The 27,393-nt window shown below is 46.0% G+C and overlaps 1 protein-coding gene across 5 annotated transcripts in view; it reads left to right on the top strand.

Moving 5' to 3' along the window:
• PRKCQ (protein kinase C theta) overlaps positions 1-27,393 on the top strand; it is a 549,254-nt gene that overhangs the window by 255,857 nt on the left and 266,004 nt on the right. For all 5 annotated transcript variants that reach the window (XM_085653544.1, XM_085653545.1, XM_085653543.1 and 2 more), the window contains one exon: positions 16,904-16,995. In XM_085653544.1, coding sequence (XP_085509670.1) covers positions 16,904-16,995 — 92 coding nt within the window. The remainder of the gene's footprint in view (positions 1-16,903; positions 16,996-27,393) is intronic.

Here is a 27,393-nt window from a genome sequence, read left to right on the forward strand (position 1 = left end):
TGTTTATGTAAGAATATATTTCTATTGTATAGGGCTTTAGCACCTTTAGGTAATATCTACCCTATATGTCAATGCATAAATATATCTCCCACCATAAAAATGTGATACAACCCATGGTGGCTGATGAGTTAGTTACAAAACAGGAGGACCTATTCCTAATTGCAACCGACCAATGTATTCCACATACCTGTATCCTGGTAAGTGAGGGGAAAGATTGTGGTATATGGATAAATTATACTTTTAGTACATAAGGAGGTCACTCTGTACCAGGTAATTAAGCACATCTGTCTGTAATGGTGAAGGGAATAATACAGTGTTTGACATATCTGATTGCGATGACTGTCCATTGTGCTGAGCAATAAACACAAGGAGAGGGGGAGACCTAGTTATTTTTGACAGTGTCTGTCTTGCCTGTATCCAAGACAACTGAGCATAATGCACCCAGGTAAATCGAAGCGTGCTTCACAATTTCTCCGACAGTAAACTTTCCCTCCCTAAGGTAGTGGGATAAATGAAACCAATATCTATCTATCTATCTATCTATCTATCTATCTATCTATCTATCTATCTATCTATCTATCTATCTATCTATCTATCTATCTATCTATATATATTAGCTGCCGTTTTGTTGATGTGAACCGACATGAAATAAATTAATCGGTATTTCAAGAAGATTCAGTGGTTCGTGCTCTTTTTACCATGGCTGAAGGGATAAGCGTGGATTAGAAGAGTGCTTGGCGATATATATATATATATATATATATATATACACACACACATATATATTATATATATTTATCGGACCCAAAAACGAGAAGCACTGTTTTATTTCTGGAACTCGAACAAACAGCAAAAACAAACGTGTTTCGGCTAACTCCTTCCTCGGTGTTTATCGGGAGCACTCAAAGCCATCATTTTCTATAAACAATTTCATATGCGTGAACATTAAAGTAGGACAAAAGAGTGATTTTAGAAAGTTCCGCCATCTATACCTGATGTTTTTCGGCTGTTTCCCTAAATCATTATGAGAATGTGGCAGTCTGGGTGTATGCATTAAACATGTACACCATCGGTTTATATAAACAAACAAACAATATCTTGCCCTGAATGGACTTTGTATGCAATCATAATGAAAAAACAAAGAAGCACAGTAAAATACAATTTGAATAATCATGCCCTGAATGGGCCAACTCGCCTGCACTTTAACCCCTTGACTATCCAATATCTCGCCCTGGATGGGCTTTGTATGTAATCATAGCAGAAGAGCACAATAACATTCAGTGAGACGATCATGCCCTCAATGGGCTTACGGAAAGCAGCTTTTTTGTCCTACATAGTCATGCATATGAATAAGTTCGAGGGTGACAGTAAAGAACTAGAATTAATGCCTTACGAAGCGGAACTCTCCAGCTTCAAATTAGTGTAGAAGGAAAACTTAACCCAAGAGAATGCTCATAAGAAAAATATGCATTAAAAAACTATACCCCTAAAAAAAAAGGGGGGGGGGCAGAAAAAAGTAAAAAATAGGACATATAAGAAGACAAATTTTAAGAATAAATTAGCCTAAACACTTTTCAATACCCAATTCGATTTATTTCACACCTTGTCTGTTATTCACCCAGGTGTATGGCTAACTCTTCACTGCTGTTGGTCACCAGAGTCGGCTAGGGCATACATTGATGTATTGAACACTAATGAAGTCAATTTGAAGTTCAGAGGGAAAGTAAGTTCGTGAATGAGTGGGCTCGACACGTTTGTAAGTGGAGATCTTTGAGTTGTAGCAGCGAGTGAAGGCAGGCTTGAGTGAGTGTGTTAAAATAGCCTTTAAATTCTTTGTAACAAATTTATTATTCTGGGGTCTAGGGCTAGGTTAAAATAGATCAGTTTCATGCTTTTAGGAATAAATGTTCCCAGGCATCCGATAGGTCGACATGTTTCAGCCTTTATATAGCCCATGAAGGGTCAGTAGGTTTTCCTCAGGACCTCGTTTTTACCCTGCTTTTTGCGATTGCTAACTTTCTATGTAATTAAATAGTAAAAAACATGCCCGTAACCATACAGACCATATTTACAGGACCTTTTCCTTGTATGGTTGTAAATGACTTGTTTTTTCAACAGACATCATAGGGGTACCAAGGGAGGATGGACTCTGTAGTCACACATTCATCAAGAGTATGCGTCCGCTCGCGCTCGTAGCGTCTCCCTGTGTCCCTGCATATATATGATCTGTATGGTTACGTGCTGTGTACTGAAGGAGTCCGGCCAGATAATAAAGGTGAAGGTATGGAAGGCCGAGGCCTCCCTGGTCCATATGCAGCTTTAACAGCTCCAGCTTCACTCTACTGTGTTTCCCGGTCCACACCAGGGAGACCTGAAGGCTGTTCTGGGTAGTAAATGTAGCATTGGGGATTTGACAGAAGGAGTTTTGCAACACATATAGGGAACGCAGCAGTAGGGCAGTTTTTGCCAGGGCTACGTGGGGCACACAGTGGGAGGCGATTCCAGAAGTGTATTGATGCCTCTACGCCTGTGGGGGCCCTGGCTGTATGGGCAACTTAAATACCTAGATAACGAAAAGATCGCACTCCCATGTAAATGCAGAGGCGGGAAGTTTCATAATTTCTCTCCCAGCTAGATCTGCCAGGGGCAACATAACAGATTTCTGGCAATTGATAACCAACCCCGACACTGTCCCAAACTAAGTCAGCACTGTTTGGAGGGCAGGCACGGCCTCTATAGGTTGATGCAAATAAAGCAGTGCGTCATCCGCGCACAAAGAAATGATGTGAGTGCGTCCACCCACAACTACGCCCCATTGGGCCATGTTCTGCCGTAGCTGGAGCATCAGTGCTTCCATCGCCAGTGCAAAAAGGAGTGAGGACAATGGGCATTCCTGTATGTTCTATAGTGATGAGTGCAGGGACCACTCCACCGCTGCGCACTGTAGCAGTTGAATGACAATGGGATACACCCAGTACAATGCCGTCATTACAACGCACTGTTTTTACAACACAGCTGTTACAACGCAACTGCCTTTGCATCGCATGCCGTTACAACGCATGCCATTACAAAGCATGTCACTACAACGCCTGCCATTACAACGCATACCCTTACAACGCATGCCAATACTACGCATTATAAGGTAAGTAATAGAGATTTTTTAGCTTTAGGGTGGGTATAGGTTTTGCGGTAGATGAGAATAGTCATGTTTACCCCTACACTATCCAACACTTTCCCTACTGTTGCACTCACTGGAGTGGGAATAGTAATTTTTACCCCTACACTATCCAACACTTACCCTACTGTTGCCCTAAAAGTATTATGCGTTGCAATGGTATGCATTGTAATGGGATGCGATGTAATGGGAAGCGTTGTAATGGTAATTTAAAAAAATGTGTTGTAATGGCATGAGGTGTAAAATCATGCGATGTAATGTTAGTTGCGATGTAAAAACCGGGTTGTAAAAGCATGCTTTGTAATTGTTTGCGTTGTAACGTCATATATTCGGTGATAATATATAGCAGACAAACCCAAGGAATAAAATCTGGTCCGATATCCATTCTATACAAAACCTTCCATAGATAGTCACATCGTAGGGTATCAACGGGCACTGTGTCAAGTTACCATAAACATGCCAATCAGGTGAATGGCTTCAGAATAACAGTGTGAGTAATGTGGGTATAAATGTCAGTCCCAGAGAGTGAGTGAGCATTTTTAAATGTCAGTGGTTAAAGCAGCATAACTGCATTTTAAGATAAATCAGGAGTTAGAATTTTTTGTTGTTGTTAAACTTTGTTTTCATTTTGCATAGGAACCAGACAATGTAGGGTGATACGGACATTATAGGCGAGATGCAGCAAGCACAAACAGAATCATTAAAGAACATTAGAAAGCATGGTAGAGCCACATGCAGGTACAGAAACCATTAAGTGTCACCACAGGGCATTTACATTTACATTGAATAGAGTGTCACACCCAAATGCCTCAGAGGTCGCCTCGGTGCAGTTCAACAAACAGTTAGATACAGCAGTGCCAGCAGTTTTCATGATCTTATGCACCACAACCTGTTCACACACCAGGCTCTACCACACTGGTCAAACCAAACACCCAGAAGGGCCAGCTCCTGGTTTCTAAGGTGTCTCGCTGACCCGCTCACATCATCATCATTTTCTATATGCACCAATTATGCTTGATAAGGCCTCCATATATCCTTTTGGAAGCTGGGAGGTGGCATTTGGTCACAGTTGGCATCCGTTTGAGTGTTAATTATGCCATGTCAGTACGCCAATCCAACAGCACAGGAAGGGGCTCTTTCATCCATCACATTGCTATCCTCTCCAGCCCCAGCAAAATGCCCAGTTTAACCAGGCTGCGACACGCCACTGGTAAAGGTTTTTCATAACCCAGGAGAGCCAATAGGGGTGTACAAGGTACTGCCCCACCCATAATCTTGTGCCGTTATTGCGTAATCCCTTGCCAAAAGCACTGCACACCAGGCCAAAACCATGCCATGTGCACAAAGCTAGCATCTTCCTCTCTGCAGCATGGACAGAGAGAGTCCTCTCACAGTCCATATCAATACAACCTAGCCAGGGTATAATACACCTGTTAAGGTACTTGAAATGCAGTAGGCGATGACAGCTGTTCAGAGACACAGTACGGATCATCAAACAAAAGTGGGCCCACTGTCAGTGATGGTTATGCCCAAGTCATCCTGCCAGTCGCTGCGCAACTTCTTATTGCCTGGCTGCCTGGCGTCCTGTGACTAAAAGTACAATTTGGTAACCACCTGATGTGGAGATGACGAGTGCAATAAATACGTTAAGGCAGGTACCTATAGAGGTTCCGTCTGTGAGTCATCCACCAGCATCTGCAGAGTGGGGATCGCCCAATAGTAGTGGAACTGTGCAAGCACAGTCAGTTCTGCACCCTCTCCGCAGACCCGTGCCCAGGTGCGAAGGGTCCCATTCTCAAAAAGTCACCCATGCATCATATCCCAAGCTCACAGAGGCCTTTCAGTGCTACCTTGTCTTGCCCCAGAGGGAACCATGCACACCACTCTAGCGGAATTAGCGGGCAGTAGAGCAAAGAGGTCCACTGAAAGGATGCCAGGCCCCTCCAAATGCGCTGTGTTGTGCCTGAAAAATCTATCACATGAAAATGTCTTGCGCGTTTTTTGAAGAAGAAATGAGGGAGCGACTGAGACATTATGGCGTCTTGCTCATGCCAAAGATGAGGCAATCTCTCCTGGTCATGGAACCAGAAGTGTGCAAACATGCCCTGTGTGACCTTGTAGTAAGTCTCTGAATTAGGAGGATTTAGTTCGCCCAGTGTGTATGGGAGGGTGAGCATCTCCCAGTGCACCCGTGGCTGCTTACCAGCCCATTCCAAGTGCACCCTGAGGTTAAGTAGAGTCCCAAAGAGCTGCAGCATTGGGATGTTTGCGAAGAAAACCAGAAACCTGGGTAGCACTATTATCTTCATAATGGCTATACAGCCACTGAGGGACAGGGGCAATCGTATCCATCTATCTATCAACTCTGTTAGGCGGTACAATGCTTTCCCATAATTTTCATGCACCACTTCCTCTGGATCGGTGTGTATCTGTATAACTAAATATTGCACTGAGTACGACGTCCACGTCAGCGGATATTCCATTTGTACTTTGACGTGGCAGCGTGTAGGGGACTAATAAGGGACTTGTCCCAATTAATACAGAGGCCAGAGTGTCCCCTAGATCGAACAACCTCTCTAATAAACTGATGAAAGATTTTGCACTTGGTCCTGGCCACGTAGCAGCATATTATTAGCATAGGCGGTGACAATCAATCTGTAATTAGGGAAGTGAATACCATGGTTAGCATGATATTCCTGTAGTGCACACCCCAACAGTTCCACCACGAGTGCATGCAGCAGCAGGGACAGGGGGCATCCCTGGCTCATGCCTCTGGTTATAGTGATTGGGGCCGATATCCGACCATTGATGCTGATTGTAGCCGTCGGTTCTGTGTGTAGTACTTGAACCAGTTTTAACAAAACATCACCCACCCCCACTCGTCGCAGAACAGCAAGCATAAACCCCAACTCCATAGAGTCGAATGTCTGTTCTGCGTCTAAGAATACCGCTGTTGCATGAATGTCATGGTTGATAGCAGAGATGGCCCCAAAAAGGGTCCGCAGGTTGTAAATGAAAGACCAATTGGGCACAAAACCCGAGTCCTCGGGGCCCAAGATGACACGAAGCAGCGACACCAAGCGTTTGGCCAGAACCTTTGCAGATATTTTTGTATCCTTACTGAAAAGTGATAGTGACCTATATGAGGATTAATGTTCAGCCGGTTTACCTCAAGCATAGTGGGGGCTGTTTGTCCATTGCGTACCATCACCTCAAATAAATCAACCAGGTGTAGCACAATTTTGTCTTGATAAGCTTTGTAAAAGGCTACAGTTGGCCAATCCGTGCCCAGTGCCTTCTCCCCCAACATGTATTTCAGGGCAACCACTTTTTCAGTGGGGCAGAGCGGTGCCTTCAGACTCACACTGTGTTCATTTGCAAGCCACTTCATGGTGAAATGAGATACACAATCGTCTATGGCCGGTTAGTCGTATGGGATTCGAGAGGTGTAAGGTTCTTTATAATAGCGGCGGAAGACGTCCGCTACCAGTTCAGGGTCATGTAGAGACATTCCTTGTTTGTTTAAGACTTCAAGGAATCCCGGTCAGTCGCCCTCTCCATATACCCGTTCTGTAGCATATTTGCCTAAGTGCGTGACCTCAGCAGCAGTTCATTATACTCCTCCAGTGTATCCCGTATGGAGCCCAGAAGGCTCCGCTGTCTCCCCATGCGCGAGCTCCAGATCTGTCAGGTCAGCCTCCAACCATGCCAACTGACGTATTATCAAGAAGAGTACGCTTGCAAGTTTTTAAATGGTGGCACCACAAACTTAAATCTTGAAGGCTTCCCAAACAGTGGCAAATTTCTCCACTAACCCTAAATCAGTACGAAAAATCTCATCAATCACTTGGGCTAGTTCCTCAGGGAACACAGCATCAGTCAGGGTATAATGCGGAAATCGCCAGGAAAATGTGCCAGAGTACCTCACCTCTAGTTCTAGTACCAACATTTTCCCGACGTTACTGGACTCCGCTAGGCCCACCATGCATAGGTTATTTTGCCAGGAAAGGGTATCCATGTCCTCCGCTTCAGCCTGTACTGCCGTCATTTTTTTTTTTATATCGCGCGAACTTGAGCCAAATCGGGTATCAGAGCACTTTACATAGCACCAGTTGCATTACATGAGGACAATTTCATTTTTTTTTTTGTATTAGGCACGGGAGATTAAGTGATTTGCCCAGAATCACATGATGTTCAGCATCATTGACGAGACTCGAACCCAGTTCCCCAGATTTGAGGTCAACTGCCCTAGCCGTTAGGCCAACTCCTCTCCCCAATGCCTTCTCCAGTTGTTTTTGTGTTCCCGCAAGTTAGACCTGCTCATCTTCTGCGTCCGAAACTCGTTTCTCCACCATGTTCAGGCGTTCCACATGCTTGTCAATGTGTTCCGACATTCTGTGCATGTGATAGGTGACAGCTTTGATCACCCCATCTACTTGGGTGAGGCTGAGTTGCAAGTTCGTCAAGATCGGCTGGAGTTCATCTCCCAATTCCTGGCTCGGAGTGTCCGAGCTCATCTCCGGCACCGCAGTGCCCTCCTCGTGTGACCGAGGGGTCTTCACAGGTCAAATTTTACCTTGGTTGAGTCTTATTGATCTTGCCCATCTTGACAAGTAGCATCAGGAACTCAGCCAGTGGTAAGGCAGAATCCTCGCCACTATCAGCTATCGGTCGGCACTGCAAGGATGGAAAGAGGGTCCTTAGGCACCTCACAGCAAACCCCTGATTGTAGGACTTCTGCCGCTCAATCAAATCCTCAGCCCAAGGGCACAAGCATGATCAGGCTAGGATGCAGGGCTCATAGTAGTTATGGACCTCCCTATGCTGCCTGGGCCCCCAGCCGGTAGCCTTCACCAAGGCCCCAGGCACACTGTGACGAGCCTTGCTTAGTCAGATGGCAGATTACCAGTGCCCTGAGTCAGCAATTGTCTTGCAGGTATATCTAGCAGGTGTTGACCTCAGAATGGGTGGTTGTGCTCTTCCTCTCTGCCACACACCCGCAATATCTCCTCTCCACAGCAGATGCAGGTTCAGGCCAAATAACACAGACCATGCTACAAGGGCTGCAGTAGGCCACCAGTGGCGGTGCCTGCACCAATTAACGTGTGGGAGTCTCTCCTCTGCCAACACCCCTTCGCTTCAAGGCCTGCGATATAGGCCGCAGTAAGGCCCAATTATGCATGCAGAACTCCTAACCGATATCTTGTGCGGGTGGTTCAAAATCATGAGGCGGTCAATTTTGGCCCAGAGCAAAGCAATTCCGGCCAAGCCTGGGTGTCAGTGAGTTGCAACTTATAGGAGCATTCAGGCATTAGACCGGAGGGGAAAACAGACCTCAAGCGGGTAAGCTTCAAAGGTGGTGGAGTCCTCACCCAGCTGCCAGTCATCCCCAGCTGCAGCGGTTTCAGACAGCAGAGCCTCCACCCATAGGATCCTCCGGGAGCACACTTATTACCCCTCGCAGTCCTCCGCCAAGCTGGTGGCCATCGCACCATCATGGCAAAGGTCCCCCCCATGGATACCCGCAAATAAATACACGCCACACAAGTTTATACTTGGGAAAAAACTGCTGCAGGTTTATTACATACAACGTTATGTAATCTGGTGGGTTAGCTTACGGGCGATCCAAGGACAGGCAGCCTTCTCGCCACCTGCCCGCCTGATGAGCCTAGCAGCACCGTGGCGAACCACTTTGTACTGCACCTTCTGGTGATCCCCTTCCCGGATCACCTGACTACCCTAGGTCCATTATAATCATGCCCCATACTGGGCGGAGCATAGCTAGGCAAGCCCCCGGTTGCTCAGGCCCACAACCACCCGAAGGACTAACGGGGCGCCGACATAGATTCCATGAACCTCCCATGAGGCTCCTGGGGTTCGGCTCTGGCACCCCTGTGTGCCGCGCAGAGGTACCGTTCTGTACCCGTATGCTTCCAGATCACCCTGTAACTCCACCTGCAACGAAAAAGTACAACATTACAAAGTCCTCGCTATGCTTCCCACTGCCAACACACCAGGTACGCGGTAGGGTGGGAGAACGTGAGAGAATTGTGGTGTCCGCGGTGTGTCCGGTGCACAAAGAGGCAGAAAAGGGGGTAGGGGGACCTATGTACCCCTCACCCTGCCCCACGCACCGGATGTGACGTGGGACACCCGCAACCTAATGTGGACTCCTCCCCCGGCCAAACCCCCCTCCCTGGGGGAAAGTGGGGGAGAAAGGTGGGGGGGTGGGAAGCCCGATGCCACTACAGGGCCGCCCTCTTGAGTGGCCCCCTGTGGTGGCCTCGGGCAGCGGCAAGTCACAGCCACAGAGCCTGCACCGACAGGCAATCTCACATGCCTCAGCTCCATAGTCTGCGCTTCCAGTGCGGTGAAGGATACCTGGTGAGCACACAGCACCAGGCGATGGCCCCAGACCAAAATGTTTGCAGCAATTTGGCAGCTACGCTGTTGTGCACACAGGGCTATGTTTATGTGAGTGTTATTCTGCAGACTGACAAAGGATAGTTGAAGATTGTGAGTGCAGCCGAAGAAATGGCTGCCATCTTCAGGCAACATTACTAACTTCACTAAGACCAAGTGCTAAAAGTTCCACAATATATTTGTCCTTGTGCCATGACACGTAAATAGAACAGTATCCATCTGCACCATTACTGGTTTCTATGTTTTGTGCGTAACAAATACCTGCTAGCACTAGATCAAATGAATTTGATATCATCACTTTGCTCTAATATCCTCAGCTGGAGTGCCATTTAATAACATCTGATGCATCCATGTCTCACACTAGAGACAGGCACCATGGCTATGTGCGGCAGTGTAAGTCACTCACCAAGAGAAGGTGGATGGAGATATAAAAAAAAACAGTGGCTTGCTCCAATACCTCCTTGCAAAATGACGTGATACCAGTGTTGCATAATACTTGGCTTACTACCATTTGCCTCTTGCAACATATTTTTCATCACCCTAATTTGGCATCTCTGCACACACGTTACAAATGAGAGGATACAGTATTTATTGCGCAGCAGATTTAACATTTAAGAGCAGACAAAATAGTACTTTATGTGGGATGTAGAAGTTGAAGGGAGGTCCAGACATATCCCACAACAAGGAAGATACAACTGAAACTAGCCCGACCTATGGTTTTGCTAATGCTTGTTATATGTAGTAGATAAATGAGTAACAACAATCATTTTGTTGTGAATACCTGTTAATTGAAAACGTTTCAATGTTGAAAACATGTGTACATGAATAAACATTACCTTCCAATCACCATACCCCGCACACATACACTTTTTTCTCTCTTCTCAACCTTCAAAAGACAGCATTATATTTACTTTTGACTCTGTCATTATTTCAACAGCATTGTAAAACTCCTTCACACATTTTCACATGAAATGGTAATTTCAATACACATTTGTAACCACTGCTCAAGGGGGACCCCAGGGACTGGAGAAGCATATACTCTGAACACCATTAAGGTGATCAAAGTATATGCTTAGGGTCCTGGCTGTCTACATCAGAAGCTGAGTTATTATCGTACAGTCAGGAACTTGAGAGCTAAGGATAAAGCCTTACAAGAGCTCTGGCCTCCTGGTCAGAGTCTCTGCTCTCCGCCCCAGCAGCTCCGCTGTTGTGCTTCTGCGCTGCCCCCTACACCTCTCTGTGAAGGTAGGTGTTCAAGGCCCTCCTCCACATGCAGGCTCCTGCCTGCGCCTTATCCCTGGGTGTCCAGTGGGAGAGCCTTGCTCTTCTGCTGATCCGCTGGTGTCTGTCTTCATGTTTGTGCCTGTTTTTCTGTTTTTTGTCTCTCTTTTTGTTTTTGTTATTGTACCTTTCATTTTCTGCCTTTGATTGTATTCGTCTCTGTACCTGTGCCCTTTGTTTGTGTCCTATGTGCCAGTTTTTCGCTGTGCTTTTCCTGCCATTGCTGCCCCTGCGGGCCCTCCCCCCTGCCGGTTCCCATTCCCGCCTCCCAGCTGCATTTCCTTCCCCCTTCCCTATTTAATGGCGGCCGCTGATGCGCCGCTGGTGCACCAAATGCAAGCCTGTCTGCGTCTGTCCGTGAACGGACCACGACCAGCACCAGGGACCCTGGTTCTGTGGCCTCCCACCTCTATGACTCTGCTGCCTTCCTCACACTCAACCCCGGAAGGAACAACACCTTCCAGCTGTCTAATCCAAACACCACCCACCATCAGTTCTCCTCCTGACACTGCCGACAAACCTTCACCATCCTCCGCACCCCAACGGCCGCCGCCCCCACGCCAGATGCTAGCACCCCCAAAGCCCTGAGGTGCATCAACCTCAACCTGCGCTCCCTGCACAGACTTGCTGTAGAGAACTGGGACCTCCTCGACACCCTCTCGCCAGACATCACTTTCTTCATAGAAATGTGGACGAACCCCATCTCTGCCCCGACATCGCCGCCCACATCCTCAATGGATACAAGATCCAGAGGAAGGACCGCCCCAACCGCCCAGGAGGACTCACCATCGCACACAAGAGTTCCCTCAGACTCATCACTGGCTCCCTGTTCAACAGAGAATCGAATTTAAGGCACTATACCTGGTCCACAAGGCATGATATGGTGGTGGTTCCACCTATTGTCAGAATCTGTTCAGACTCTACGTCCCCCGACGAGATCTACGTTCGGCCAACCTTGGCCTCATTTGCACTTCCAGATATAGACGTGCTAGATGGCACGGCCGTTCATTCTCCACCTGTGCTTCCCAACTATGGAACAAGCTTCCAGCCAAACTACGCATCCAGCCAGACCTCCTTTCCTTCAGGAAAGCTTTGAAGTCTAGGCTGTTTAATGTCCATTAGCTTACTTAGCTCCATCTTCGCTGTCCTTCTCACACTTCAGCGCCAAGACGCCTTTTGGCATTCGAGCGCTTAATAAGCTTCTTTATACTTATTATACTTGTTATAGTGTATAGCACGAGCGACCCTCCCGTCCACCATCGAACACCTCAATTTCCAGACCAGCCCCAGAATGATCATGCATGGCACCCTCACCTACATACCCCCGGACCTCGAACCGCAGTCACCCCTACCATCACTGACCACATTGTGCCCCACGCCATCGCCTCCATTGACTACATACTCATCGGAGACCCCAACTTCCACCTCGCCAACCTCAGCGACCCCCAAGTCTGCAACCCTCCTGGACAACCTCGCCAACCTCGGCCTGAAACAACTCATCACCACACCTACCCACTAGGCAGGACACACCCTCGACCCGACCTTCGCTGGAGGCAACAACATCCAGTTCAGCCACACCACAAAATCCCCCTGGATGGACCACCACTTCGTACACTTCCACCTCGACAAACCAACCGCCCCAATCCTGCACCACACCCTCCACAAAGGAACTAGAGCAAGGTCACAGAGGAGCACCTCAACTCCACACTCAACCGTGATGCCCCCCCATCTCGACTGACACCAACTCCGCAGCCAAAGAACTTCACAGATAGATCACCAACTGCCTAGACAAGCTCGCCCCCCTCCGCAACCTCGACAGACAGCACCCCAGGAAGACCACCTGGTTCACCACCGGCCTCCAAGAATCTAGACGCACCTGCAGACGTCTCGAGAAGAATTGGAGAAACAGCAAAACTTCAGAAGACCGCACCACATACAAGAACGCCATGACAGAATAACGCCAAATCATCAGATCCACCAAAAGGACTTTCATCCAAAACAAAATCCATGCCAACGCCAGCAATGCCAAGAAACTCTTCAACATCATTCCGGTATTCACCAAGCCCCCCAGCAAAGTCACGTACGTCACACCCTCCCAGGTCCTCTGCAACAAATTCAGCTCCGACTTTCACCTGAAAATGTGATCCCTCTATGACAACTTCAGCAAACAGACTCCGGAAACCCACACACCCACCCAGAAATGACAACGAGCCCTTCATCTCATCCTGGACCCCGGCCACCACCGAAGATACCTTGTCAACCATGAAAGTCATTTACTCAAAAGCCCCCAAGGACCCCTGCCCTCTGCACATCTTCCAAAGAGCTGCTGCCACCATTGCACCTGAGCTACGACGCACCATCCACGCCACCTTTGAAGCTGGCACATTCCATGATGACTGGAAACGCGCAGAAGTCAAGATCCTCCTCAGGAAGCCCTCAGCAGATCCAAATTGACCTCAAGAACTACTGACCCATCTCTCTCCTCCCCTTCGCAGCCAAAGTCACAGAGAAGATCGTCAAAGGCCAACTAACGAAATTCATCGAAGAGAACTCCATCCTCGACCCCTCCAAATCTGGATTCCGCAGCAACCACAGCACTGAGACCACCCTACTCACCGCCACAGACGACATCCGCACCCTCCTTGACCTAGGCCACACTGCTGCCCTGATCCTACTCGACCTCTCTGCAGCCTTCAACACCGTCTCCCACTGCACTTCCACCGCCACACTCCATGACGTCGGCATACAGGAAACCGCCCTCGACTGGCTCCGCTCCTTCCTCACCGGCAGAACCCAAAGAATCAGACTTCCGCCCTTTCTCCCTGAACCCACAGAGATCAACTGCAGAGTACCCCAAGGATCATTGCTCAGCCCCACGCTCTTCAACATCTACATGGCCCCCCTTGCCGCCATCATCAGACAGCATGGACTCAGCATAGTATCGTATGCCAATGACACCCAGCTCATCCTCTCCCTCACTAAGGATCCCCTCAGCACCAGACTCAGCTTCCAGGAAAGAATGAAGGACGTCGCATCCTGGATGAACAGCAGCTGCCTGAAGCTTAACTTGGAGAAGACAGAAGTCCTCATCCTCGGACCCTCCCCCTCTGCATGGGACAACACCTGGTGGTCCACCGCCCTCTGCAGCCCTCCACCCCCATGGACCACGCTCGGAATCTCAGCATCATTCTCGACTCCTCCCTCACCATGATCCGGCAGATCAACGCCGTCGCCTCCACCTGCTACAACACCCTCCGCATCCTCCGCAAGACCTTCAAATGGATCCCCCGAATCAAGAAAGAACATTACCCACGCACTTATAACAAGCAGACTGGACTACGGAAAAGCCCTCTAAGCCGGGATCAACAAATCTCTGCTCCATGAGCTCCAGACCACATAGAACACTGCATCCCTCGACACAAACACATCACCCAACACCTGCAAGACCTCCACTGGCTTCCCGTCGAGGCGAGAGTAGCCTTCAAGATACTCACCCACACCTACAAATGCCTCCACTGCACCGAACCCCAATACCTCAATGAAAGAATCTCCTTTCACGTACCCAAGAGAAACCTCTGAACCGCCGACCTCACCCTTGCAGAAACCCCATGCATCCGCGGAGCCAGAACGGGTAGAAAAGCCTTCTCCCACATCGCAGCAAAGACTTGTAACAAGCTCCCGATCAACATCAGATGCGCCCCCACTCTTCACATCTTCAGGAAGACCCTCAATACCTGGCTCTTCGACTGACTGGAGCTGAACCCCCCCGTGCCTTGAGACCCCTACGGGTGAGTAGCGCGCATCACAATTCCCTGATTGATTGATTGATTGATTACTCACCATCCACCGTATCTGACTGACAAGGTATGGAGGCAGATCTGTCTCTTACCTGGCCCCTTCATATTGGAATAAGTTACCTTATCATATTTGCACCTTTACAGATCATGTCAAATTCAGTTTTAACGTAGCGTACTAAATTGCCTATGTTTACCCACAGCACCGAGATAAACCTTTGGGGTGATTAGTGTGCTATACTAAATTAAATGAACATATACTAAATTAAATTAATATATAATCCAGTGACAGGAACTTTGGGAAAGTCAGTCTCACCTCCAGAGCTGCCAATCAATCTCATCATGAACACCCACCCACAACCTGAACTCGACCTAAAAACCGATAAGAGGCTCAGTTCATGCTTTGCACTACATGAGTCTTATGTAGCATGAGCAAAACAACAGAAAACAACATCTGGAAAAAGCAAATCCGTTTAGGGAATTGAATGTAAACATTGACTGCATCACTGGCATGTATTACTTTAGGTGTTTTCCAGTCGTTGTAGAGAAATCGATCAGTAGCTTTTTCTGGTAAATGTAACAACAAGAACAAAGAGTCTGCAACAACTCATTTCAAAGTTGTTTTTAGGTCTAGCATTAGAGACCTCTTGTATATACTTTAGTATATACTTATTAAATACTTACATCTGTGTGTACTTTGTGGGCTCTGGAGATCAGCTCTAGGACTTGTCTGCTTCCACTTAAGGACTTTTTTCTGTTCAACTGCCTCTATTTAACTGTCTTGATAAAAAACGACCAGCAAAGGTCAGTAAAATACCAGAATCACTTTAGCATTCTCTAGATTCCAGTCCATTGAAATGTCTTCCACGAGCACCCGTAGACAATAATATTTTTTTCTAATCTTGTATTTTCAGTGATATGACCACCGAAGGCCCAGATTTTATATTAAAAACAAAGCTTTGGACTTTACCATTTCCCGCTGAAAGGCAATATTTCTCTCCATGTGTTCCCATACCTGGCGTGTCACGCAGTTTGATGCTTACTTTCCCTCCATGTTAAAGAACAGTAGATGTTTCAGCACCCAGGCTAATGTGCTGCATAGCTAAATACATATAAGGGCCCAAAGGCGAGACTGATTGCATTGTAAATGCTTGTTTGATTTCTGCAGAGTCTGAGCCCTGGTAGGACTTACCCCATTTAAAGCTCTGGGAGGAAATATTACATTGCACAGGTGCAAGGAAATCCAACAGGGTAAATGACCGAACGACTTCTTTATATACCAAAGAATGGCAAGATGAATGCAAATCTCAGTCAAGCCTTGCAGTAAAAGCCCAGGCTCCGTATATGGCGGTGCGAGATAGATGGACGCTGAAGGACAGGGCCGGACTGGGAGCAGCGGGCACCGGGCAATCCCAAGGTGCGCCGCGCGGGTGGGGGCCGGTTTTGGGCCCCTGGAGGCCGTTTTTGTTACAGGGCCGGTTTTGCAGGGAATCGGCCCTGTAACAAAATCGGCCGAAAACCGGCCTGGCAAAGAGCTCGGCGGCACCCCAGGGGAGGGGGGGGGGGCGGAGAGGGGGGTGGCCAAGCACTTTGCCAGGGCTGGTTTTGGTTCCCAGTCCGGCCCTGCTGAAGGAAGGCTGTGGAAGGTGGGCGTGCTGTCCAGAAATGCTGGCATTAATATGATTCAATTATTACACGAGGGATGTTGTGGTGCCTACCGCAGGCTGACGCATAAGGACAACACTACCGCCACAGGTACCTGGTGGGCGAGGAAAATTGAGAGTCGCCAGCAACCTGGGACATTTTTTAATGAGCCTGTGAGCTGGCAACAGCAGGAGATACTTCAGAGAACCCTTGTCGCCTTAAATAAATGCTGGCAAGCCCCACCAACACCCATCAGTATGAATGAATCACTTAATATAAGGCAATCAAACGTTCTGTGCCAGCCTTGTACTACTATATTTTTTAGAGAAAGTCTCCTATTGGAACCGTGCTTCAACCAATTACCATCCTGAAACTCGATGTACAGCATTGCATTTTCTTTGATTTCATAACATCACCTAATCAACAACATACAGAAAATGTGCTTGTTAGTTGATTAGAAATATACTTAAAATTAGTTTTGTATTAAAGTCTTGTGATGTAGATATTATGATGATATACATACATTGTTTTATCCATGTTATTCAGATTTCAATTAAAATCTGCTTCTCTCTGGGTAATTTTACAGGAGAACCTATTTTTTGTGATGGAGTACCTAAATGGAGGCGACCTGATGTTTCACATACAAACGTGCCACAAGTTCGACCTCGGAAGGGCAACGTAAGTCTACGTTCCATTATACAAATATGATCTTTTGGAGCGGCTCCTCTATTAAAGTGGGGGAGCGTCACCCCACTAATTAAAATGTACCCCAAGCCCTAAAATGAAAGATAAAATGGAAATAAATGTAATTTATTGCCATTTTATTTTTCAGTAACCCGCGTCCTGAGCCGAGTTTCAGGACGGGGCGTGGCCGCTGCTGAGTGGCAGCTGCAGGGAGGAGTGGTGGGCTGGGCATTCAAGTTTAAAGTGCACATGTCTCTTTGGCGGCTGTTTTGCGACGGCCAGCTACATATGCGCACTTTAAACCTCTCAACCCAGCTGTCTTAGGCGATTCTCTCATGCTGGTTAAGACCATATCAGCAGCACCAGGATTGGTTAAAAGAGTTGGCGGGGGCCTGCGCAGGAGGAGAGGAGGACACCAGGAGGGGAGCGACGACATCAGGATTGTTAATGACTTTTATTTTCATTTTTAAATGTATTATATGTGTATGTGGTAATGTGCACTAAATGGTCTACATGCTTTACATTACCATTTTAAAGTTAAACATTTTACATTTAAATTGATAATGTATTGCATGTCGGCAATTTAGTTAATGTAATTTTGCGCCAGGTGCATGCGCCCACTACCCATTTGCCCTCTCCACCATTCACCATATTGGCAGCTGCTACTGGTTTTGAAATTGAACAAGCTCTTGTGACCTTGAAAGTCTGCTTATAGGCCCAAAAACAATACGCATAAGAATATGACATGACACTCAAAAGGTTTTGGATGTCCTTTCTCTGAATCTGTTGAATTTACTCTGTCTAGTCATCTTTATGTATAAAAGTAAGAGACTAAAATAGAGAAATTCTTCACAAACAAAGCACCTATAGAAATATATATACATATATATATATATATCTCAATTATCCGATTATTTTTTCCTCAAAATAATCACGCAGCACACCAAGGGATTCTTCAAAATGGGTCTCCTTTATTGCGACGAGACACCTGTCTACGCGTTTCGATAGCTTGACACTAACTTGCTCACGATAAATATATATATTTAACGAGACAAATGTCAGTGCTATCAGGAAGTGCCAAAGGGAAGTTTATTGCTCCAGGGAATACGTTTCGACGTTTCTTAGTGAACCTATGTGTGACCAAGACAGCTTGCCTGTCAAAACGCGTTACCTGGTGCAATAAACTTCACTTCGGCACTTCCTGAGCGCACGGACATTTGTCTTTTTAAGTTTTGTAATATTGTCGAGTGGCTCCGCCGATTTTTCCACGCCACCTACCTAGGGCCAGGGATCCCAGTTGGAGCGTCTTTGTGTGCAAATATATATAAATATATTCTCTCCAAACCCCGTTTGAAATAAAACAGGTTCTGACGCAGCCTAGAATCAAATTAAACCGCCATGTTTAATCCAGTAAAAACAGCCATTGTGACGCGTTTCAGCCGAGGCACCGGCCTTTCTCACGCACATTGAGCGCCATATTAGTTTCCTTATTTAAGCTAAGCACAGAACACGTGATGCATGGATATTGAAAACAAGTGCACCTGCTATTATCTCATTTAACTACATTATTTAAGCAATTTTCATCTGAGCATCATGATCTAAATAGTGGGTACAATAACATCACACAAGTGCATTGACTCCTGTGACTGCATGTATGATGCTTATAGCCAATGAAGACCTCCAGTATAATACCTAGGACAAGTGTCAGATCTTCAAATTCAAAACACCAGTGTGTGCAAAACAACTCGGACCGTGCATGTACATAATGTACAATTGCAACCCACATATAAATTAACATCGTGTCTGTTAAATTGTTCAGTTTTCATGATATTATGCACCCATATAAACTCTTCGCTATGACGAAACACATACAATTTGCTGTACTAAAATGACTGCTGTCCATGATCAAAAACACTGTCATTTAAAATGTTCTTAAATTTCTCTTCAGGCGGGAAGGAAAACATTAAGGGGCATATTTACAAGCTGGCGATAAAAAATTATCGCCGCTTTTGCGGCCGTTTTCGGCCGAAAAGCGGCGATAATTTTATCGCCTAATTAGCAAGGCCACACTAACGCGTGAGCGACATTTCTCCTTTCATCAAGCCCCACGCTATGAAGCATAGCATCAGGAAAAGTAGCGATAACCCCTGTTATCGCTACTTTCCTTATGCCTGCTTTAGGACTGACTTAGCCATGATATCCTATGGAAGGTGGATATCATGGCTAAGTTTGTGAGTCCCTATCAGCAAGCTAACGCCACACTACGTGAGATTATCGCTGGGTTTCCAGCGATAATCTCACGTTAGGCAGTTAGCGTGAGGATTTTTATCGCTGAGGAGATAAGCGTTGCTATTAGCACGCTATCTCAGTGATAAAAATCCACGTTACCCGGCGATAATTATCCTCACGCTAAGAGCGCGGAGCGATAATTATCGCCGGTTGTTGCTGATATGCCCCTTTGTTCTCATCCAAACTGCCAATCCGGAGGAGAGTGTAAAAAGTGCTGTGCTGCTGAATACTAATACTCCTTTGATCCCAAGTCACGTGAAGCAGCAGCCTTATGGATCAGAGTTACAGCTGCTCACCATTTACCCCATATTACCTACTGTAGTTACAGTTGGGACCAAAGTTTCCATAGGAAAATCATATTTTGTTTTGCCAATAACTTTGGCGCTGCTTGATGAATCTTCATGACATTTTCCCAAAACTTTCCTTTTTTGGTTCAGCTGCTGTGTTGAAAGATTCAAGTGGGGGCCAAGTTTTTAGCCAATGTTATGTCTATGGGGATTTTTAAGTTTTTGAGCATGACTACAGCCCGAACCGCTGAGAGGAATTACACCAAATTTGCCAGGAATCTAGATGTTCGTCCAGACAGCTTGCTTTTTGTAATTTGGTGTAAATCCGTTTGGTAGTTTTTGAGATATTTAACTTTAAAAAATATGATCTCTGAGGACGCGAGTCCTTGCAGTGGACTTGCGAATCCTACTAAAATTTGATTGGCTGTCAACACTTCAACCAGGCACTGTTGGCAGGCATCTTGGAGTCGACTTGAAGCAGAGTCCCACAAAAAAAGTAAAAAAATAAAGAAAAGGGGCAGGGTAGAATTCCTACAGGAACCCCACCACGGTTTTGAATCATTTTTTTAAAACAATTTCCCCGCAAATTCTAATGTGGTTCTGCAGCAGAAAAAAAAGACACACGCGCTCCCGCGGGTCTTTTACATGAAGCCCTGGGTGGGCCAAATCTCTGGGGCATGTTAAAAATAAAGGAGAGGGCGCACGGGGCGCCACTCCTAGACTTTAATCTAACCCAGGGGACCACCACCTTTGTGAGATTTTTGCTTTAAATTATGTGGGGAGTGCCTGCACGGCACCCCCCATGACCCTGGGACCAACACCTCCCTGGGGCTTCTTTAGTTATTAAATGGGAGGCCTCTCAGATCCCCTTACCCCCCCTGGACCACCACCTCCCTGGGGCTTTACAAGTGAAGATGTGGGGGGCTGCATGGACCAGCCCGCAGCCCCAGGGACTGTCACCTCACCAGGGCAAAACATGACCTAAATGTGGGGACCACACAGCCCCCCTCTGCAGCCCGCAGCCCCAGCGAGCGCCACCTCCCTGGGGCTAATGGTAAAAATTTAAAGTGGGGGAGCGCGTGGCCCCCTGCAGCCCTGGCGACAACCACCTCCCCTGGGCTGTATCCTGTAATGGAGGGGGGCCACTCAGCCTCCCTCCTGGAGCCATACATGGCCCTGGGGAGCACCATCTCCCAGGGCCGGCTCTAGCAATGTCCAGAGATGCACACCCATGGGACATTGCTGTTTGCTATGGCTTGGCGGTAGCATTACCGCTCCCGCCAAACCATAGCAAACTGTGCTCTGCTTTGAGTAAGCAAGAGCATGTAAAATTCTCTTGCTTACTCGAAGCAGAGCAGAATTGCTTTGTCACAGAGGGAGATGCATGAGGGAGATTAGCAGCTCCCTCTGCCCAAAAGCAATACCGGCTCCCGCAGGAGGCTGGGTGCTGGCAGGGAGCGTGGGGGCCCTGAGGCTCCCCTCGTGTTCCCCAACAGATGAGAGGGAGTGCCCTGGGTGGGACCAGGGCACCCACAGTAGAGGCAAAAAAAAGGGCAGGCCTGGCCAAGGGGATGGGGTCCCCAGGGGCTGAAATCGGCCCAGGGAGGGCGGCTGCATGGCCCCCTTCCTCATTTCATAAAGGACTAGCTCTGGGGGATTGCGTCCCTGGGTCGAAATTTACCCAACCCCTCCTTCCCTAAAAAATAAAATATTCAAAAAAAAAAAAAAAAGCTCAGCGACTCAGCAGAGGCCCTGCCCCCTTTCTCCACCACTCTCCAGATGCGCTACCTGGTACGCTGCTGTTTGGTGGATAAAGTCCCCTTGCCTCCCCAGGGTCCTTGGGGGTGAACAATCTCTCCCATTACCTCTAGTAAGTGCCACATAGTGGGATTGCTAAGAGGTTGTCGGAGGCCACGCCCCCTTTCTCTGCCACTCTGGAAAAGCGCCTCCTGGTGCACTGATGGTTTGGGAAGGAATTGCACATTACTCCTGTGGGCCTCAGGACTAAAATGGCATTCTTCCCCCTACCAGTAGTGCGACAGGAGGCGCATTTGCAGAGTGGTGTAAAAAGGGGGCATGGCCTCTGACAACCTCTTAGCAATCTCACTGTGTGGGACTTACTGGAGGTCATAGGAGGGATTGTTCACCCCCAAGGACCCTCAGGAGCCAAAGGAACTTCATCCCCCAACTAGTAGTGTACCAGAAGGTGCGTTTGCAGAGTGGTGGAGAAAGGAGGTGTGGCCACTGAAAACCTCTCAGCAATCCCACTTCGTGGGACTTACTTGAGGTAACAGGAGGGGTAATTGGCCCACAAGGACCCTCACAAGCCAAGGGGACTTCATCCTCCAACTAGTAGTGCACCAGGAGGCGCGTTTGCAGAGTGGTGGAGAAAGGGGGCGTGGCACTCGACAACCTCTCAGCAATCCTGCTGTGTGGGAGTTACTGGAGGTAACAGGAGGGGTAGTTGACCACCAAGGATGTCCTTGGGGGCCAACTACCCCTCCTGTTACCTCCAGTAAGTCACACACAGCAGGATTGCTAAAAGGTCTTCAAAGGCCATGCCCTCTTTCTCCACCACTCTGCAAACGTGGCTCCTGGTGCACTACTGGTTGGGGATGAATTCCACTTTACTCCTGAGGGACCTTGGGGGCCAAGAAGCCCTCCTGGTACCTCCTGTTAGTCCTACACAACGGGATTCCTTAGAGCTGATCAGAGGCCCCAGTCCCTTTCTCAACCGCTCTGCAAATGCGCCTACTACTTAAAAAACCATAGTAATTAGCTGAAAAACCAAAAGATACCGCGATATTATATTTAAGAATTAGCATTTAAAAAACCTTAAAAATTCACAGAAAAAAAACTGAGGTTTCAGGGATGTTATAGTTAGGAAATAAAATTAAAGAAAACCTTAGAAATTCACTGAAAAACACAAAGGTTACAGGGATTTTATAGTTAGGCTCAGGTTTCACTCATACACAAGCAGTGAAATTCAGCCGTTATAGTTAGTGTGCAAACTATAACTCGCATCCCTGCAATGCACTGCTTATGACCTCACATATTACATCACTCATGACATAGTCAGCGAGTGGCTATGTGTGAGTGGACCTATGGTTTAGTGAGTGCGTGTGTGAGTGTTTGTATGAACCTGTGATTGGGTGTGTGAGTGGCTGTGTGGGTGTGCGAGGGGGTGCATGAGAGGTTGCATGGAGGTGTGTGTGGTTCTGTGAATGATATCAGTGATGTCATTTGAGGAGTTGTCAGTGATATCACAGACCAGGTCAAGAGTGATGTAATATATGAGGTCATAAGCACTGCATTGCTGGGGCATAAGTTATAGTTAGTTCAGGTAATTATGGGCCAGATGTATGAACACATTTTTCCATATACACAAAATGAGTAAAACCCTTTGATACACTTGGCCCTTTAATTGCTGAATTTCAATGGGTTTAAACTAGTGAAATCAGAGCCTAACTATAATGTCCCTGTAACCCTTGTTTTTTTCAGTGAATTTCTAAAGTTTTTTCATGTGATTTCCTAACTAGAATATCCCTGTAACCTTTGGGTTCTTTAGTGAATTTTGTAGGTTTTTTAATTTTATTTCCTAGCTGTAACCTTGAAAAGTGGGTGTGTGAGTGGTTGTGTGGGTGTGAGAGTGTGTAAGTGGGTCTGTGAGTGGCTGTGTGAGTGGCTTTGTGGGTATGTGAGTAGGTGTGTGAATGGTTGTATGGGTTGGTGACCCTGTCTGTGTTTTGTGATTTGAGTGTTCCTCATGCGTCATCTTCTAGAAATCTGTGATAACATGAATCTTCATTTAGAAAAGAGGTTGAGACTACAATAGAGGTAATTTGTCACCTAACTAGGGTATTTACTGTTACCCAGGGCCTGACTCTGCTAGGTAAGCGTCCTGGTAGAATTGAAATTTGGGTATCTTGGTGCTCCTCATATACTCTTCTCTTATGCCAAGGTATTCACTATAACCTATTCAAGCATGTAATAGAAGTGTTCTTTATATCCAGTGCTTAACTTGTAAAACAGGTATAAATTAAAAATAAAAATATAGTTGACCAAAGTTTTTCTACAGAGCCAGAAATCCTGCAATGATTGGCCCAGCCAGTAACGGAATCTTGCTGGTGGGCGCAGTTTAAAGATGACACTATCGGCCTGCAGATATCATAACAATGAGAGACAGTGATCGAGGAGGTCAAAGACTAGCCTGGCCTGTTAGGGAATGTGCAACCTCAGCACTGTCTGCAGCACACTGGGTTTAATGACTCACTCTGCAGACTGGGACGGGGGAATGGGGAGATGGTTTCCAAGTTGTGTATTCTAGGAGCTATGAGGTCTCAATCTATAGCTGAAAGCACTATAAATTTATAAGTCATTATTTTCACGCATTACAAGAGGTCATTCAACGTGTGACACATTTTGCTGTTGAATGTCACTGATAAGTAAACTGAAACGATGGAAATGTCACACATTAGCAATGTAAATAGTTGGTAATTATGCAAGTTCAGTGTCCTTCTCTATATTTTTGTGTCCTGGGAGTGTGCACAGCTCACCTAAGTCATAGCTGCCAAGGCTTCAGATTGCTTGTGTGTGACCTTTTCACAATTTCAGTGTAATTATGAGTACCAGTGACACTTTCTTACAGGCAAAATCAAGCAATGAAGATGAGGGAAACATATATATATGAAATTACACCCATTTGAGCGACCAGAAACTTTAAGAATATCTTAAAACTGCTGCAAAGCACCAGAAATGGAACATCACTGTGTGACCAAACATGATGTCAGAGGACCTAGCCAGGGCTGCCAACTTTTCAGTTTGCAAATATATTGCATTTCTGCATTTGAGATGTACTTATGTGTGACATTTTCATGACGTGGTTGACATATCGAGTGACATTTTATCACTGGCCATTAAATGGCCTTAATTCTTTTTTAATACATCTCGTGTATCAAAGAATAATTGATACATAACAGCACCTCACACTCTTCATATTCCTCAACATCCCTCATAGTGATCTCTTTAATGGTCTATGTTCCAAGAACTTTAGGGGCTTGAGTGCAGAGCCCCCCACTGCTAGTAGCCCCCAAGACTCAGAGCTTTTACAGCAGAGCACTGATTACTCCCAGTACCATGTTGCAGATACCCCCTTCGCTGCCTGCACCTAATCAAGTTATTGGAGCGCTCATTAAAGAGTGGTGTTCCTCTTAATCATAAGATTTGTATTGGTGATTATTTTTTGAAAGTGTTTTTGGGAAGTCATGAATACATCGTGAGCAGTTCCATCACAAACTTCTGGGGCGGTGGGAGGGTCGCAAGTTCATCATGTTTTTGGCAGTACTTAAAAACATATATAGAGACTTTAAAGGTATTGTTTAAGGTAAGTAGGTTATTAATAAAGTAATAAAACATATTATAATGTTTTGGAAAAACATTGTAAAGCTCATTTAAATTAATTTTCCGGAGTCGTGATGACATTGTGGCATCATTGCGATGTCATTGGGAATCCCATATGACACAGGAAGAAGTGGATTTGATTGGTTGAAACACCTTTCAATGATTAATAGAGGATGGTCCCTCCCATTTTCTTTATCCTTTAGGAGTGGCTGTGATTCTTCATACTTCTCCATTTGTCTTCAAAATTTTGTTTTGGCTTTGATATATTGATTTAGTTTTTTCGTACAAAAATGACATCTGCTCCTGACAATCAGACACCAGACCATGAAATCTCTTCATTAGAGGATGAGTTAAGGCCGAAGAAGGAGAGCATTGCGTGTAAAAAAGTTGTTGTCAAAAGGTAAAGTATAACATTTGCAAGAAGATGTTGTCTAGAGGAACGTACAAGAAGTACTCTTGTTGTTCTTCAAGTATGTTGAAGCACCTCAAGGTGATCTACCACAACCATCTGATATGAGCAGAGAAAGAGTAAGAGAGGAGCCAGCAAGCAACACATGCTGGAGACACCAGCTCCTCAAATGTTGTTCGATGCTCCAGAGTTTGCTAAACTGGGACAATTTTGCTTGAAGTGCAAAACATTTTGAGCATGGGGGAACAGTCAATCCCTGCTGTAGCTGACAAGTGTTAGTTTTTTTCCGTGATAAAACTCGTTGGACAATTTTGGTGCATTTTGTTCTCAATCACTATGTTTTACAGTTTTATTTTGAAAAAACATCTTAAACAACCCCAAATATTATAAAAACCAAAAAAAAGTTATATATACATATATTATCTACTGGCGGTCGCCAGTAGATAGTTATAGTTAGGACCGTGTTTCCATAGGAAATCTGAAAATTCTATTTTGAATAACTTTGGCGCCAGTCGACGAATCCTCGCGAAATGTTCAAAACTAATGGGGCGCTCCGCTCAGCTCCTACCCTGAAAGTCTCGGGGTGATTCGTCAAGCGGGGGCTGAGGAAAAAGGGGGGTTCCAAAACGCGTTTTCCCCATGCATTTTCCCATAGGACCTTTAGTCGAAGGTACAGCCCGAACGGCTGAACAGAATTACTTGAAATTTGGCAAAGAGGTAGTCCTCAGGTCAGGCATGTGCCTTTTGCATATATGGAGTCAAGAAATGTTCAAAACTAATGGGGCGCTCCGCTCCTACCCTGAAAGTCTCGGGGTGATTCGTCAAGCGGGGGCTGAGGAAAAAGGGGGGTTCCAAAACACGTTTTCCCCATGCATTTTCCCATAGGACCTTTAGTCGAAGGTACAGCCCGAACGGCTGAACAGAATTACTTGAAATTTGGCAAAGAGGAGGTCCTCAGGTCAGGCATGTGCCTTTTGCATATATGGAGTCAATCTGTTCAGTATTTCCCGAGAAAATTGCAGTTAAAAGTACATACGTGCGCGAGCGTAATTCTGATTGGTGGTTACATGTCAGTCAATGTTCGAATCGGTCGAAATCAGGAAGTGTCGTCCGCCATTTTGTTTGTTTTGGGTGCGACAGTGAAAAAGAGAGGTGGCGATTTTTTTTAAATCGTGGGGTGCGCGCACCGTGCGCGCACGGTAAAAAACCTTAAAAAAAAATAGAATAATAAATAAATAACTTAGCATTTAAAAAACCTTACAAATTCACTTAAAAAACCATAGGTTTCACACACGTTATAGTTAGGAATTAGCATTTAAAAAACCTTGCAAATTCACTTAAAAAACCATAGGTTTCACACATGTTATAGTTAGCTGGACATTTTACTCGTAAAAAACCAATGAAATTCCCCCGTTATAGTTAGTTCAGATAACTATAAGTCACAAGGATGATGTCATCAGTGATGTCATGAGTGATGCCACTGACCATGTCATGAGTGATGTAATATGTGACGTCATGAGCAGTGGATTGTGGGCGCGCGAGTTATAGTTATCTGAACTAACTATAACGGGGGAATTTCATTGGTTTTTTATGAGTGAAATGTCCAGCTAACTATAACATGTGTGAAACCTATGGTTTTTTAAGTGAATTTGCAAGGTTTTTTAAATGCTAATAACGTGTGTGAAACCTATGGTTTTTTTAAGTGAATATATATATATATATATATATATATATATATATATATATATATATATATATATATATATATATATATATATATATATATATATAAATGAATCCTGTGGTGCCCTCTTCTGAAAGTCGGCGCTCCTCTTTGTGGCGCGGTGCGAAGTTCGTACGGCAGAGCAGCCGGTGAATATAACAGCAAGTGACCTCTGTGCCCAGAAGTCAAGATGAACACGCACTCACTCGGAATCTGTTGCTTTTAAAGTTTGCTTTTAATTCATACTCATGAGCAAAACAAAGTTATGCCCAACACGTTTCGGT

Source organism: Triturus cristatus, chromosome 4_1 (assembly GCF_964204655.1).
Source record: "Triturus cristatus chromosome 4_1, aTriCri1.1, whole genome shotgun sequence".
NCBI classification, from domain to species: domain Eukaryota; kingdom Metazoa; phylum Chordata; class Amphibia; order Caudata; family Salamandridae; genus Triturus; species Triturus cristatus.